At 43.8% G+C, this 12,642-nt stretch overlaps 1 protein-coding gene and 1 long non-coding RNA gene across 2 annotated transcripts in view; one reads left to right on the top strand and one right to left on the bottom strand.

Moving 5' to 3' along the window:
• The window catches only part of LOC308584213, a 264,753-nt gene that overhangs the window by 90,584 nt on the left and 161,527 nt on the right, over window positions 1–12,642 (bottom strand). The gene's annotated exons all lie outside the window — the stretch shown is intronic.
• Window positions 1–12,642, top strand: part of LOC308583915 (cullin-9-like) — a 52,480-nt gene that overhangs the window by 5,589 nt on the left and 34,249 nt on the right. The window contains exons 2-5 of the mRNA XM_081188304.1: window positions 1,016–1,624; window positions 7,292–7,446; window positions 7,782–8,312; window positions 12,149–12,287. Coding sequence (XP_081044430.1) covers window positions 1,030–1,624; window positions 7,292–7,446; window positions 7,782–8,312; window positions 12,149–12,287 — 1,420 coding nt within the window. The 5' untranslated portion in view covers window positions 1,016–1,029. The remainder of the gene's footprint in view (window positions 1–1,015; window positions 1,625–7,291; window positions 7,447–7,781; window positions 8,313–12,148; window positions 12,288–12,642) is intronic.

Raw genomic sequence — 12,642 nt, 5'->3', positions numbered from 1 at the left:
ATTTTAAGAAATAAAGTCTTGTGCATGATTTTATGTTGTGAACCAGCCACCCTGTGATCTTTAGGTGGGCAGCATACAAATTTAATAAATAAATAAATAGTTCACCTTGATCCTATCAAATAAAGTACAGGGATGCTGTTTTTCCTGGACTGGAGAGAAGATTTTCTTAGTGTGAAGATTGCTCAGATCTCCTCTTTTTAGATCTAACATCTGCTCATCTTTTGTTTCTATAAACGAGTTTCCTGGTTTTACTTTAAAAACCACAGCAACTCTCAGTGAATTTTATGTGGCCCATGTTTATTAGCAAATGTGTTTTATTGTGGAGAAGAGTGTTTTCCTCTTGTTAATTTTAGCAGCGGAGGCTCTTAATAAAAGAGAAGCGTCTATAGTCCTTGGCTGCCTGATTCACAGCATATAGCTCCCTCCTATTAGAAGAGAACAAATCTCAAAGTGGTTTACAACACATTACAACATCCGATAAAACAATCCAGAATTCAAGCTTCAAATAAAATAGTCCAGGTCCTTCTCTAAGTGATATTTTGCTTTTCCCAGTCGCCAACCTAGCACCCAGAAATCTCCATGTGGTCACAATTGGACCTGCACCAGTCACAAAACGCAGCTGGCACCCGGCTAGTTTTGAACACTGAATGAAAACCATGTTCCCTGCCTGCATGCTTGCAATGTAATAATGCATGGTACATCAGGAGTCCTTCAGGGTCATGCCAGCTTTTCAGTGATCAAGGATAGGAAACTTTGGCTTGGAGCAAAATGTTTCTAAATGTGCATTAAATGTCACACACTTGTAAGGGAGAAGTCAATGACACTGAAAAGTCTGTCTGGCATGGAGTGTATGACGGGGTCCCCACAGGTACAAGGAGTCATATTTGATGTTATGCATTTTGCACCAGACCAACTTTTTTACTTTAAACAATTTGGTGCCTCTAGTTATGGCACTATGGGGCACCTAGCCTGGATATCTCTCGGGAGCCTAACCTCTTCCCTTCGCTGTTCACAGATATATCTTCCATCATGGTGGGCGAGAGGAGAAATGGAAATCTGCTGGTGCATCTTGGGCCCAAACTGCAGGCCTATCCCGAGGAGCTAATCCGGCAGCGCCGTGGCCACGATGGCCACACCGAATACTTGATTCGCTGGAGCATCCTTAGCTTGGATGACAGCCTAGGAAACAGCGCCAATGCTGCTTCCTCTGAGAGCAAAACGGAGAATATTCTGATGTGGATGTCGGCAGAGGAGGTTTATGCCAACTGCCCTACACTGCTGGGCAAGAGGAAACCTGAGGGGCAGCGGGTAAAGGAAGAAAAAGCACCTAGTACATACCCATCTGACGTCACTCTGGATGAGGCCTCGCTGCTTGAGATGAAGGCTGATGTCAGGAACCTGGTGCAGCGGGCTGCTCGGCAAATGGCCAGGACTACAGGCCCAGAGTCCTCCATCCTAAACACCATCCATGTGCTCAGTGCCTATGCCAGTATTGGCTCGTTGACGGGTGTCTTCAAAGAGACAGGTGCTCTGGATCTGCTGATGAAGATGCTGTGTAACGAGGAGAAGCAGATTCGCCGAAGTGCTGGGAAGATGCTGAGGGCCCTGGCTTCCCATGATGCAGGTGAGATTTCCCGGTCTGAAATCCTAGGGTGACCTTCAGGCTTAGAATTTTAGAGTTGAAAGGGACCCCAAGGGACATCTAGTCCAGCCCCCTGCGATGCAGGAATTCTCTGTTGATAGTCCCTAGAATGCTTTGAGAAACTGGAAAATGATATTGATTCATGTGGATGGAGTACCTGGTGGGATTGGGTGGCTGAATCTGCTCAAGGCTTCTGCCTCTTGCATTTGATGGTGGTATTGTTATTCAGATAAGAGGAAGGAATCTTGCATCTGAAAATGTGGTCATCTTGTTCATTAGGGCTGAGTAGAGTTTTGATTCCAAACACAGTCAAAGTTTGGTAAGTCTGAACCTGCTCCAGAGACACTGCAATCACTGTTCTTTTACGTAGCATTTTAAATTGCTGAGGCTTTCTGTGTTCCTCATGGTGTTAGATTGCAAGACGGATAAAGTGTGGCTTTCTAGTTGTCTTGGGAGAACCAAGTTCTTAAGAACTTCTAAAGAAACTTTCATTTTATATTTGATGATGATTTCAGGGCTAAATGAATAATTACAGATCCATTGCTGGAACTACGTTTAGTCAGACCTCTCAGACTTTTATCTGTGGGTTTTAATAGGGTTATTCTGTATTTCTTGAATTTAGACAAATAGGTTTCCCCTGAGTCTTTCCTCAGAGGTACGCTGCAGGAATGTTCATCTGTCACATTCTCACACTAAGCATGGTTTATCTTTTTCCTTGGAGTTCTCTAGAGGAAAGGAAAAGGGATATAGCTTGCCTTGAGACCTTGGCTATCTTGATTTTTAATTATTTCTAGGATACTTTTAACCTTGATGTTTTAAGTATTCAGTCTGTTGTTCCCGGCTACTGTAATGTTTCTTACTAGACTAGACAGGACTGTATCCATTAGCTGTTTAAATGGAGGTCCGCTCACACAACAGGACTTCCCCTTCCTCTGCTCTCCCCGTGCCCTCAAAATCTACATGAGGAGGGGGCATGGGGTGGGCTGCAGAGAAGAGAAGGGGAAATTCCATTGTACAGTGTGGAATGGCAGCTTTGGATATAGACTTCATTGTGAGTCATGGGGATATTTCTCTTACCCATGAAGTCAAGCATCATTATAATTAATATTCTTATTTTTAATTCAGCTCATTGGACTGAAGTTAGTCAAGTTTGGTCCCACTTCAGGCAAACAAAAGTTCGGTGTCTTCTTTGGGAGACAGTTCAGGTTCATGTGCAAACATTTAAAAATTCACCCCATGCAGGATTGCCCCTGCGTTTAGACCAGGAAATGCTTTCGGATGCTGGGTCTCAGCCTCAGGGTGTGGGGATTTTTTTTTTTAAAAAAAGCCCTCTTTTTCGTGGTCATTTGTGGTTCCTGCATTGCAAGGGGTTGGTTACCTCCCAACTCTACAATTCTGTGATGTGGATTTTTATACAGTGGTGCCTCGCAAGACGAAAAGAATTCGTTCTGCGAGTCTTTTCATCTTGCGATGTTTTTTGTCTTGCGAAGCACGGTCCGTCGCAACTGCGCCTCTTCAAGCGGCTTTAAAAAAAAAGCGCAAGACCTTTTCGTCTTGCGAAGCAAGCCCATAGGGAAATTCGTCTAGCGAAGCAACGCAAAAACGGAAAACCCTTTCGTCTAGCGAGTTTTTCGTCTTGCGAGGCATTCGTCTTGCGGGGCACCACTGTAGTTATAAAATGATTAAAATCTTTATACAGTATCCTGATCTTAATGATGGATAGTAAGCATGTTACACAGCAGGAATGGGGAATCTTTTTGCCTCCATGGGCCAGATCCACATTGGGATTGACCTTGTGTGCTAAATTTAACAAGTGGATGGGCCTACCCACCGGTCAATCTCCTGACACCACAGTGACATCAGCTGATTTGGTGCTGTCGAGCTCCAAAGCTGGGACTTCAAAGCAGGTTGCAGGCAGCAAGGAGCTGGAAAATTGAAAAAACAACAACAGTAAAACTTTTTTATAGCAGCTGTATCAAAGCAGGTCTCTTGTTTCAGAGGGGTTTTCAATGCAAAACCCCTCCTTGGTCCAGTTTGCATTAAAACTGCTCCTAAAACAAAGGCAAAAAGCTCTGTGCAAGGTGCTCTGAAGTCCTGACTTAGGGACTTTAAAGCATAGCCAAACTGAGCAACCAAGCTGCATTGCGTTAAATAGCCCTGTTTGTATCAGTTAACTGGAGCAATGAGACATTGAAAAACCCACTAGGACAGTAATTGAGAACAAGCACAAAATGGCAGTCTTCTCTAGAGAAGAAGAATAAATAACATTAAAATGCAGGCCTTCCTCTTTGTTTCTTTGATTAACAAAACAGGTGAATGCTGTTGACTTCAGCTGGATTACTGAGAGTGGCCATGGGCAGGTGAAGAGAGAGTTAGACTTTGATCCAGGAGATTGGAGTTAAATTTCCACCTCAGCCGTGGACTTGCTGTGTGGCATTAGAAAAATAACAACTTCAGTTTTCCATCTCAGAACTTTAGTTTTCCATTTGAATTCTCCTCCACCCCAGTAAATACAGGCTGACCTCTATAAAGGTAGCAAATAATAAAAAGTTGCATGGAAGCATATAAGAAGCTGTTTTATATTGAGACAGACCAGCAGTCAATGTTCAGTAGAGTCAACTAGCTGCTGCCTAGAGCCTCAAGCAGAGGTCTTAATGCAGTTTTGCTTCTTGAGTCTTCAGAGTGTGTGCCTGGTACCTTGTGCATGCTAATCATGTATCCTCTGCCCCATGTAAATGTTAAATAGGCATGGATTACACCAGTTTAAACTTTCTGAACACAGCAACCTGGCTGTATCTGCAATTGAGTTGGTGCTGCTACATGATGTGGCTCTATCTAGACTTGCAAAGTTTGGCTGTGATTCCCAGTGTGTTTTGGTAATTAAGTTAGAAGGGCTAGAGACAAACTTGGCAATTTTCTTTTCAAACTTCTGCAGTTGTAGTGTTTCAGGATAAAGCTGACCTTGTATGTAATAAGTAAATTGGTTTTAGGGTTTTCCTGCCTCCCTTATGACACAAATTGTGATAATTATTTATTTGGAGCCTTTGTGAATGTTTCTTTTCTTTCATGCTTCTCAGGAACAGGCATTGACAATTAGTCATCCGTTTTTTGGAGTTGTTCTCTTATGCTCAGTTCACATTACAAGCTTTACCTGAATTTGCTTTTCAGCTATTTCAGAAACCTGGAGGCAATGAGTCCTACCACTCCAAATCTTAAACTTCCATTGAATATTTGTTGGCTTGAGTAATTAAGAGAGAGAGTAAAAGAAATTCAAAACATGCTCATTTTCCAATTCATCCTTGTCTGTGTAGTGAAAAGAAGGGAGAAACTAAATTCTGGCAGACCATTAGCAAGAATGGTTGTTTTTGATTATACATCTCTGTTGTATTAGCAAGTATAATCTTTTTTAACAACAGGAAGAAATGGAGGCACAGAGAGATGACCAACTTGCCGTTAGAGAACAGAACTCAGTTCTAAAACTCTTGACACCCACTTACTACGCTTCCTTTTCCTATGTACTGAGATTAAATTTGCACTGAAAAATGTAATGTGGGGCAGTTCTTGGAAATTATGGTTTTACTGATAGGATATCAGCTGCTTAATCTGTGATCCTTTGGTGGAAAAGACATTAGCACTGCCCTTCATAATGTTCCAGAATGCATGTTTTTCCTACACAGAGATTAATCTTACACTTAAACTCATGATTCATTAAGCCAGAATCTCACAGCTGCTTAGTGTAAACTTTTTAAAACACAAAGATTAGGAAGTGGGCAGGGCTATTTATGGTAAGAACCTTAAACAAGAGTGGTTGAAAGAATGCTAAAGCCAATATTTCTAAATTTTATATATTAGCTGGAAAGGACTTACACTGCCTACAAAGCTAGATGAAAACCAAATGTTACTTTACCCAGTAATAACTTACCAGGTGCCATCATGCAACCTGAATGCTCACTCCTACCACTGACTAATGCCTGCCCCTGACTGTGTAACAAAAAACCCAGGAATACAATTCCTTAAACTGCACAGGCCTTTTTGATCTTTGCTTCTGCTCCTACGTATTGAGCTTCTCACAACCCAGCTACATATCTAAGTACCACTCAGAGCATTTCCAGACTTCCTCTGTCTCTCTTTTTAAAATAACCTTCTGGCTTTCATCCTTGTATATGTAATGGCAAACATTTTGGAGACAGTTTCTTATTCCTGCCACCACATCACACAAACTCATTCTGATAGATATGTATTGTGGTAAACCTGCCATACCAGACAAACTGCATACTAGACAAAAACAAAACATATAACCAAGAAATAGTGCCCATTATATTTGAGAGCAACTGAGGCCCTTTCTGGATTCCCAGGAAGATAATGTAAAGAAAAGCCCTTAAGCTGTGTTTTATGTTGTCTGCATTTTGTATTGTACAATTTTGCAAAAACATTCTCGGTATAAAATGAGACATTGCATTAGATGGAGTTTATTGTTCTTGTTCCTCAGACCCCCACTTTCTTAACCATAAACATTTCCCCTTAATCTCTGAAGACATGTTGTCTTCAGAAACTGTGTGACTGAACTTCCTAAAATGTCCTATGCTTCTTAGTTATCATACCCTGGACTTTTGAACTGTCACAGTTTCCACTAATTCTCAATTTTGTTGTAATCTCCGAAGACAAGAGTCTAGGCAAGAGCTGAATTTGTAGTGAAAAATTGGAGTGGGAAAAGGAGGAGGAAGTATGTTCTGGCTTCTTGTCATATCATAAATAAGCAAAGGTTGAGCGAGTCTAGATCAAATTGGTGGCAATTACCGTATTTTTCACCCCATAGGATGCACCGGCCCATAGGACGCATCAAGTTTTTTTGGGGGGAAATAAAGGAAAAAAAATTATTTCCCCCCCAGGCGCTTGTGGGGCCGGCAGCGGGGAGAAGCGCTCTCCCCGCAGCCCGCCTTCAGATCAGGTCCGGGGACAGCGGGGAGACGCGCTGCACCTCCCCGCTGTCCCCGGAGCTTGCAGGGCAGGCAGCGGGGAGAAGCGCTCTTCTCCCCCCGCCTGCCTTCAGATCAGGTCCGGGGACAGCGGGGAGACGCGCTGCGCCTCCCTGCTGTCCCCGGAGCTTGCGGGGCAGGCAGCGGGGAGAAGCGCTCTTCTCCCCGCCGCCCGCCTTCAGCTCTTTCATTTTGTGAGTTTTTCGTCTTCCGAGGCATTCGTCTTGCGAGGTACCACTGTATAGGGGAAAACTGTCATGGTGATGAAAATAAAGGCTGAATATATGAGAGTAGTGTATTTGAGAGGTTCAGTAACCAGAAGAAAGGCAGTAGTATTAACCATGTTTTGTTTTTACATTCTGTGATTTTGAGAGGGACTGGGAATGCCAGCTGCCTTGAACTGCTGCATCTAACGGAAAAACACTCATTCTGCTAAAGTAGAACTTGTCTGCCTTGAAAAGCCTTTTCACCTACCACATTTATGCATTTGTTACCCGTGTGTGTGACTTACCTGTGGGTCAAGATACATTTCTAATGTACATCTTGGAGCTGCATTAAATGTGATAATCCAGAACAGATGTATAATGCTGGAGAAGCACCACTGTTTTGCGAAGATCTCCTCTCACTGGCAGAATATGAGGCACAGCACTGAGTATGTCTGTTTTGGTTTCAGGAAGCCGAGCGTATGTTCTCTTGTCCCTGAGCCAGCAGGATGGCATTGAGCAGCATATGGATTTTGACAGCCGCTATACTCTCCTGGAGCTGTTTGCAGAAACGACATCTTCCGAAGAGCACTGCATGTCCTTTGAAGGCATCCATCTCCCTCAGGTACCTGCTGATCTGACTGATTCAGGAAGGGTTCCCTTGTGAAGACAGATGGCTGAGAATGCAAGGATTTGAGTGCATGTCTGAGAAGCAGATGAGATAAGAGTGGCAGGACCCAAAGACCGAGATCAAGGATGTTAGTTGGCTGGGATAATCCAGGGACTTGCCTAGTGTGGTGGTGGAGGGCAGTGGGTTTGGAGAAAGCCGGAACTCACAGGGGCAGAAAATTCATTGGAAATGGAGATATAATACAGGATGATTGAGGGTCTAGCTCAACAGCGAGCTAGGGGAGAAGATAGTTTTCAAGCTGTTGGCCTGATACATTGCATCTCTTTCAGATTCCAGGGAAGCTGCTGTTTTCTCTGGTGAAGCGCTATTTGTGCGTCACCTCCCTCATGGACAAGCTTAACAGCACCACAGAACTGGGAGGGGAACGCCAAGACTGCGCAGCCCCCAGCGCAAACTTTGGGGAAAAGAGTCGGGTGCAACGGGAGTTTGACTTCAGCATGGCCATGGCAAACCTCATTTCGGAGCTGGTGCGGGTCATGGGGTGGGACCGCAGCCAGGAAAGGGAGCTTTCCCTCAGGGAGACGCAGCCTCGAGTTGTCCGCTCCATCTTCCAGCCGAAGGGTTCCACTTGTACTGCTGTCCAGGTCCCTCTGGTCACCCCAAAGCCGTCGCCGCGGAAAAAGCAAGGGCAGGGATTTTTGACTTTGTCAGATTTCTCCAACCGTAGCAGCTATGTAGAGTATGTGCAGGAGAACCTGAAGCCGGGGATGACCGTGCGCATGCTGGAAGACTACGAGGAGATCAATATCGGAGACGAGGGCGAATTTCGCCAAAGCAATAGTGGGATGCCCCCTGTACAGGTATGTGGTTTGGAGAAAGAAGCAAGGATGGAGCGGAGCAGGGGAAAGAATTGGGGGGTGGAGAGGTGGGACTTGCAGTGTTGTTCCTCACAGGATTCAGGGGTTGTTCCTTTTGGTGGACTGGTTAAGTGGCATTTAGAACTGCTGCATCTTTCATAGGTTTAATCATGGAATTGGGGGGGGGATGTACTACCTTAGTACCTTGTTTTATGTTCATTTTCTCTTCATGGCAGGATGGCTGCAGGTCAGAAACTTCAGGCCAACTGTTTTGCAGCCCCCTACCTGTGTGAAATATGCCCTTCCCATTATTAAAGTTATAATGTTGATTCGTGGGGTTTGTTGCTCTGCTTGCTAACTGCTATTCTGCTATGCTTATTCTGTATCCGATTTTTGCCGGTTTGTACAAGTCAGATTGTATTTTATTGTTTGTGTGTCTGGCCAAATTACCCTTTTCATGTGCCTGGCTATGTATCTCTGAAGTTATAGTTAAATATTGGTCACCCTTTCCCTGATTTCAGTAGTATAGCTTCTTATTATCCTCATTGTTTGTTCAGTCTAGCCTATGTCCTCAGATGGCCTTTAGGAATGATTTCTTGTCTGGTTAACGTATACTGGTTTAAATTCCAGCTTATGGCTGGAATACACATAGTGTAGGGTTGAAGCCACTTACCCTGCAAGACTGAAATACTAAATCATATTCATGAAGCCAGTTTCAGTATGCTTCATCCTCTTGGATTTAGCCATCTGAGCTTCAGGGGGTTGGATCAAAATTTCAGAAACCTAGTATGAGTAGCACTGGGGATTTTTCCAGCCCTGAGACCACTTTAAAAGAGAGAGAGATAGAAGGGGAGAGAGCAAGAAAGAAGAAAAGCTTAGGCTAGGTAAAGGGTTATGTATTACATACTTAAGAGCCTTAGTAACCATGAAATCACCTGATGAAGATATCTGAATATCATGTACTTTACACTTAATTAGTGAGGGTGCATGAAATTCCGAGCATTGACCACAGGAATAAACGATTATAAATCTTCCAGAGTTGGGTACAAATGACAGCAAGGGGAGTAGTATAAGAAACTGTTGTTCAGTCTGATATCCAGTGAGTTAAACGTACCCGTTAGCTGTCTTAACTTTTCCTAAGTTTTTTATTAAAGGAGTTGAAAAACAGCCAGGGAAGAGCTTTTTTGCTCATAGCGCAGTATAGAAGAAATGTGAAGGTTCTTGTTTAAAATGTAGCAAGTGATGAATAGATGGAAAGAGATTATTCTGTAACTGCCTTCTAGAAATTGAAAATATGTTTACATTATAGGGATATGGTGGAGGTAAGCTGGAGCACGGAGCCAAGGAAATAATTCTTTCAGTAGCAGTTTGCTTTGCAGCGTGAACTTTGCCAAGGCCAGAAAATAATGATGTTGCAATAATATTGGATAGTTTGAACAAGTATTCATTAAAGAGTTTATGCACAGACACAAAAATTGTAGATATTGCCTCAGTGTTGAGTATCCAGAGGGAGAATGAGAGCTGAAATTACACCCTCCACTCTTAAGATCATCTAGAGTAGTGGCAGCATTTCTCAACCTGGTGCCCTCCAAGAATGCCATTTAGAGATTCTCATCTGTAGAGAGTGCCAGTGAACTGCAGTGGAAAGAAATTTGAACTTCAGAGGAACTTTCAACACAGTTCTGAATTTTTCCTAAAAAACCTATGTTTGTCACAACTTCTTCGTCGTCTTCTTCTTCTTTTTCTTCTTCTTCTTCTTCTTCTTCTTCTTCTTCTTCTTCTCCTCCTCCTCCTCCTCCTCCTCCTCCTCCTCCTCCTCCTCCTCCTCCGCTTCCCTTTTATTTATTGCCAATATTCACCCCAAGGTCCCAGGGTCTGCCGCAGCATTAAAACAAAACAATAAAAACAGTTCAAAGCAATTTATATTCATAAAGGTAAAGGACCCCTGACAGTTAAGTCCAGTCACAGACAACTCTAGGGTTGTGGCGCTCATCTCACTTTACTGACTGAGGGAGCCGACATTTGTCCGCAGACAGTTTTTCCGGATCATGTGGCCAGCATGGCTAAATCGCTTCAGGCAAAACCAGAGCAGCGCAAGGGAATGGTGTTTACCTTGCCGCCGGAGCGGTACCTATTTATCTACTTGCACTTTGACGTGCTTTCGAACTGCTAGGCTGGCAGAAGCAGGGACCGAGCAACAGGAGCTCACCCAGAAGCTCACCCTGTTGCGGGGATTTGAACCGCTGATCGGCAAGCCCTAGGCTCTGTGGTTTAGACCACAGCGCCACCTGCGTCCCTCATGAAAAGAAGGTTGGTCCTAAAAATATACACCTTAAGTGTCAAAAGCCATGGCAAAGAGGTACATCATCAGCATCCTCCAGAAGCTGTATAATGTAGGTCGAGAGGGTGTCCCACAGCTTAGGGGGCACCCAAGAGGCTCTGTAAGGAACGAGGCAGTGCTGCTGATATTTGAGGCCTGAATCTAGTATATATGGCAGATTCAGGCCTCAGATATCTGCAACTGGAACAATGCCGATACCTCTTGCACAGTTGTTTTGATGGTGATTGGAAAAAAATTATAGAGCTGTTTGCTTGTGTAATAGTCTACATTTAGGTATAACCAAGGATACTCTGTCCTTCACCCAAACACTGGATATTTTCTGATTTTGAAGTTTTGTGTTATTTTATTAGATAATACACCCACACAACGGCCGCATCCAGGCTGATGTCAAATCTGAAATGTTGCTGGTATATTCATAAGAATAAAGACCCCAAGTTTAAGAATCTCATGCTCTACCAACTGAGCTAAAAGCGTTTCTGACTGGATGCATGTGCATAATAGGGAAAAGGAGGTTGGGGAGTGGAAGGGGTGTTGGCCAGTGAATTCCATGTGCAGAATACTGTATGTGGGCGGCGAGGATACAGCAGAGGACTGAATTGTCCACATGATGTTCCTTCAGTTATGTTGCTCATTATTTTGCTACAGAAGCAAGATGATACATTCCGTATTAACTCAACATGTCTGGTGAGAAAGTTTGCCAGATGATATGCAAAACAAGTCACCACTTTTAGCAGAAAATCATGGGCTAAGCATCTAGGCAATTTAGGCTGTGGCAGCTGAGAGGCCTGGTATTTGTAAGATGCTAAGGTCACAGCTTGAATGAAGAAGGAGTTGGCTGTAGCTGGCAGTTGCCCAAGACTTTTGCAAAAAAAAAGGGGGGGGGCTTCTGTGGTTGGATCTAAGGCAAACTTGTTGAGCTTTGGTCTTCAGCTCATCCATCTCTTCTACTGATCTTAATCACTATACTGTGCTTGGTGCTTCTAAGACTTAACATAGTGTTGTTCTGTGTTCAGGCTATATTTTTTCTTCATATGTTTGTGTCTTCAGTCCAGTTGTGATAGTTGTCTCCTCTCCTCCCCAATATATTTCTGCAGTATTATTCTGCAAATAATTCTTCAAGGGGTAAAGGTAAAAGGACCCCTGACCATTAGGTCCAGTCGTGGCCGACGCTGGGGTTGCGGCGCTCATCTCGCTTTATTGGCCGAGGGAGCCGGCTTACAGCTTCCGGGTCATGTGGCCAGCATGACTAAGCCGCTTCTGGCAAACCAGAGCAGCGCACGGAAACGCCGTTTACCTTCCCGCCGGAGCAGTACCTATTTATCTACTTGTACTTTGCTCCCCTCTTTATGTTTGAGTCACTTTTTCTCCCCATCCTCTCTTTCCTGGACTTTAATGTGCAAGGAGGGTGTTGGGAGAGGAAATTGGTATTAGTTTTGAACCATGTAGCTCAAGCATGTAGCTAAGAACTGTAACCCTGAAGTTCTGTTCATCCTCACAGGTTTTGTGGCAGTCCACGGGCCGTACCTACTGGGTCCACTGGCATATGATAGAGATTACAGGCTCCGGGGAGCAGCCTGAAGAGGAGGCTGCCCAAGAAAAGGTCTCCAGTATAACAGAGAACCTGCAGCTACACACAGGTGAGGTTAGATGCACTGTGTGCATTTGTAAACATATGTGCATTATTGTGGGTGTCACCTTTATTCCTTGTTTTGCTTTCTTTCTACTTTTTAGATATATTCCTTTTAGTAACGATCACTAGAGAGGAAGAATTGTGTTTCATGCTTTGCTTTCTTATGTCTGGCCGCAAAAATGATTTATCACGGAATAATTCAGAATATTTTCTTGACTAAATTTACATATCTCCTCCTCCTCTTCCAGGAGCGCTACAGTTTTGTTTTCCTGTCTAGCTTAGCAGACATCCCTTGTCTCTCCTCTGCCCTGTCCTGTAGCCATTTATGAGGTTTTTTCTTCAGGTTGTTCTTTTTCTTGCCC

Source organism: Podarcis bocagei (assembly GCF_964188305.1).
Source record: "Podarcis bocagei genome assembly, chromosome: 3".
NCBI classification, from domain to species: domain Eukaryota; kingdom Metazoa; phylum Chordata; class Lepidosauria; order Squamata; family Lacertidae; genus Podarcis; species Podarcis bocagei.
The sequence above is the reverse complement of the archived record's forward strand: the minus strand, read 5'-3'. Positions and strand labels throughout refer to the sequence as shown.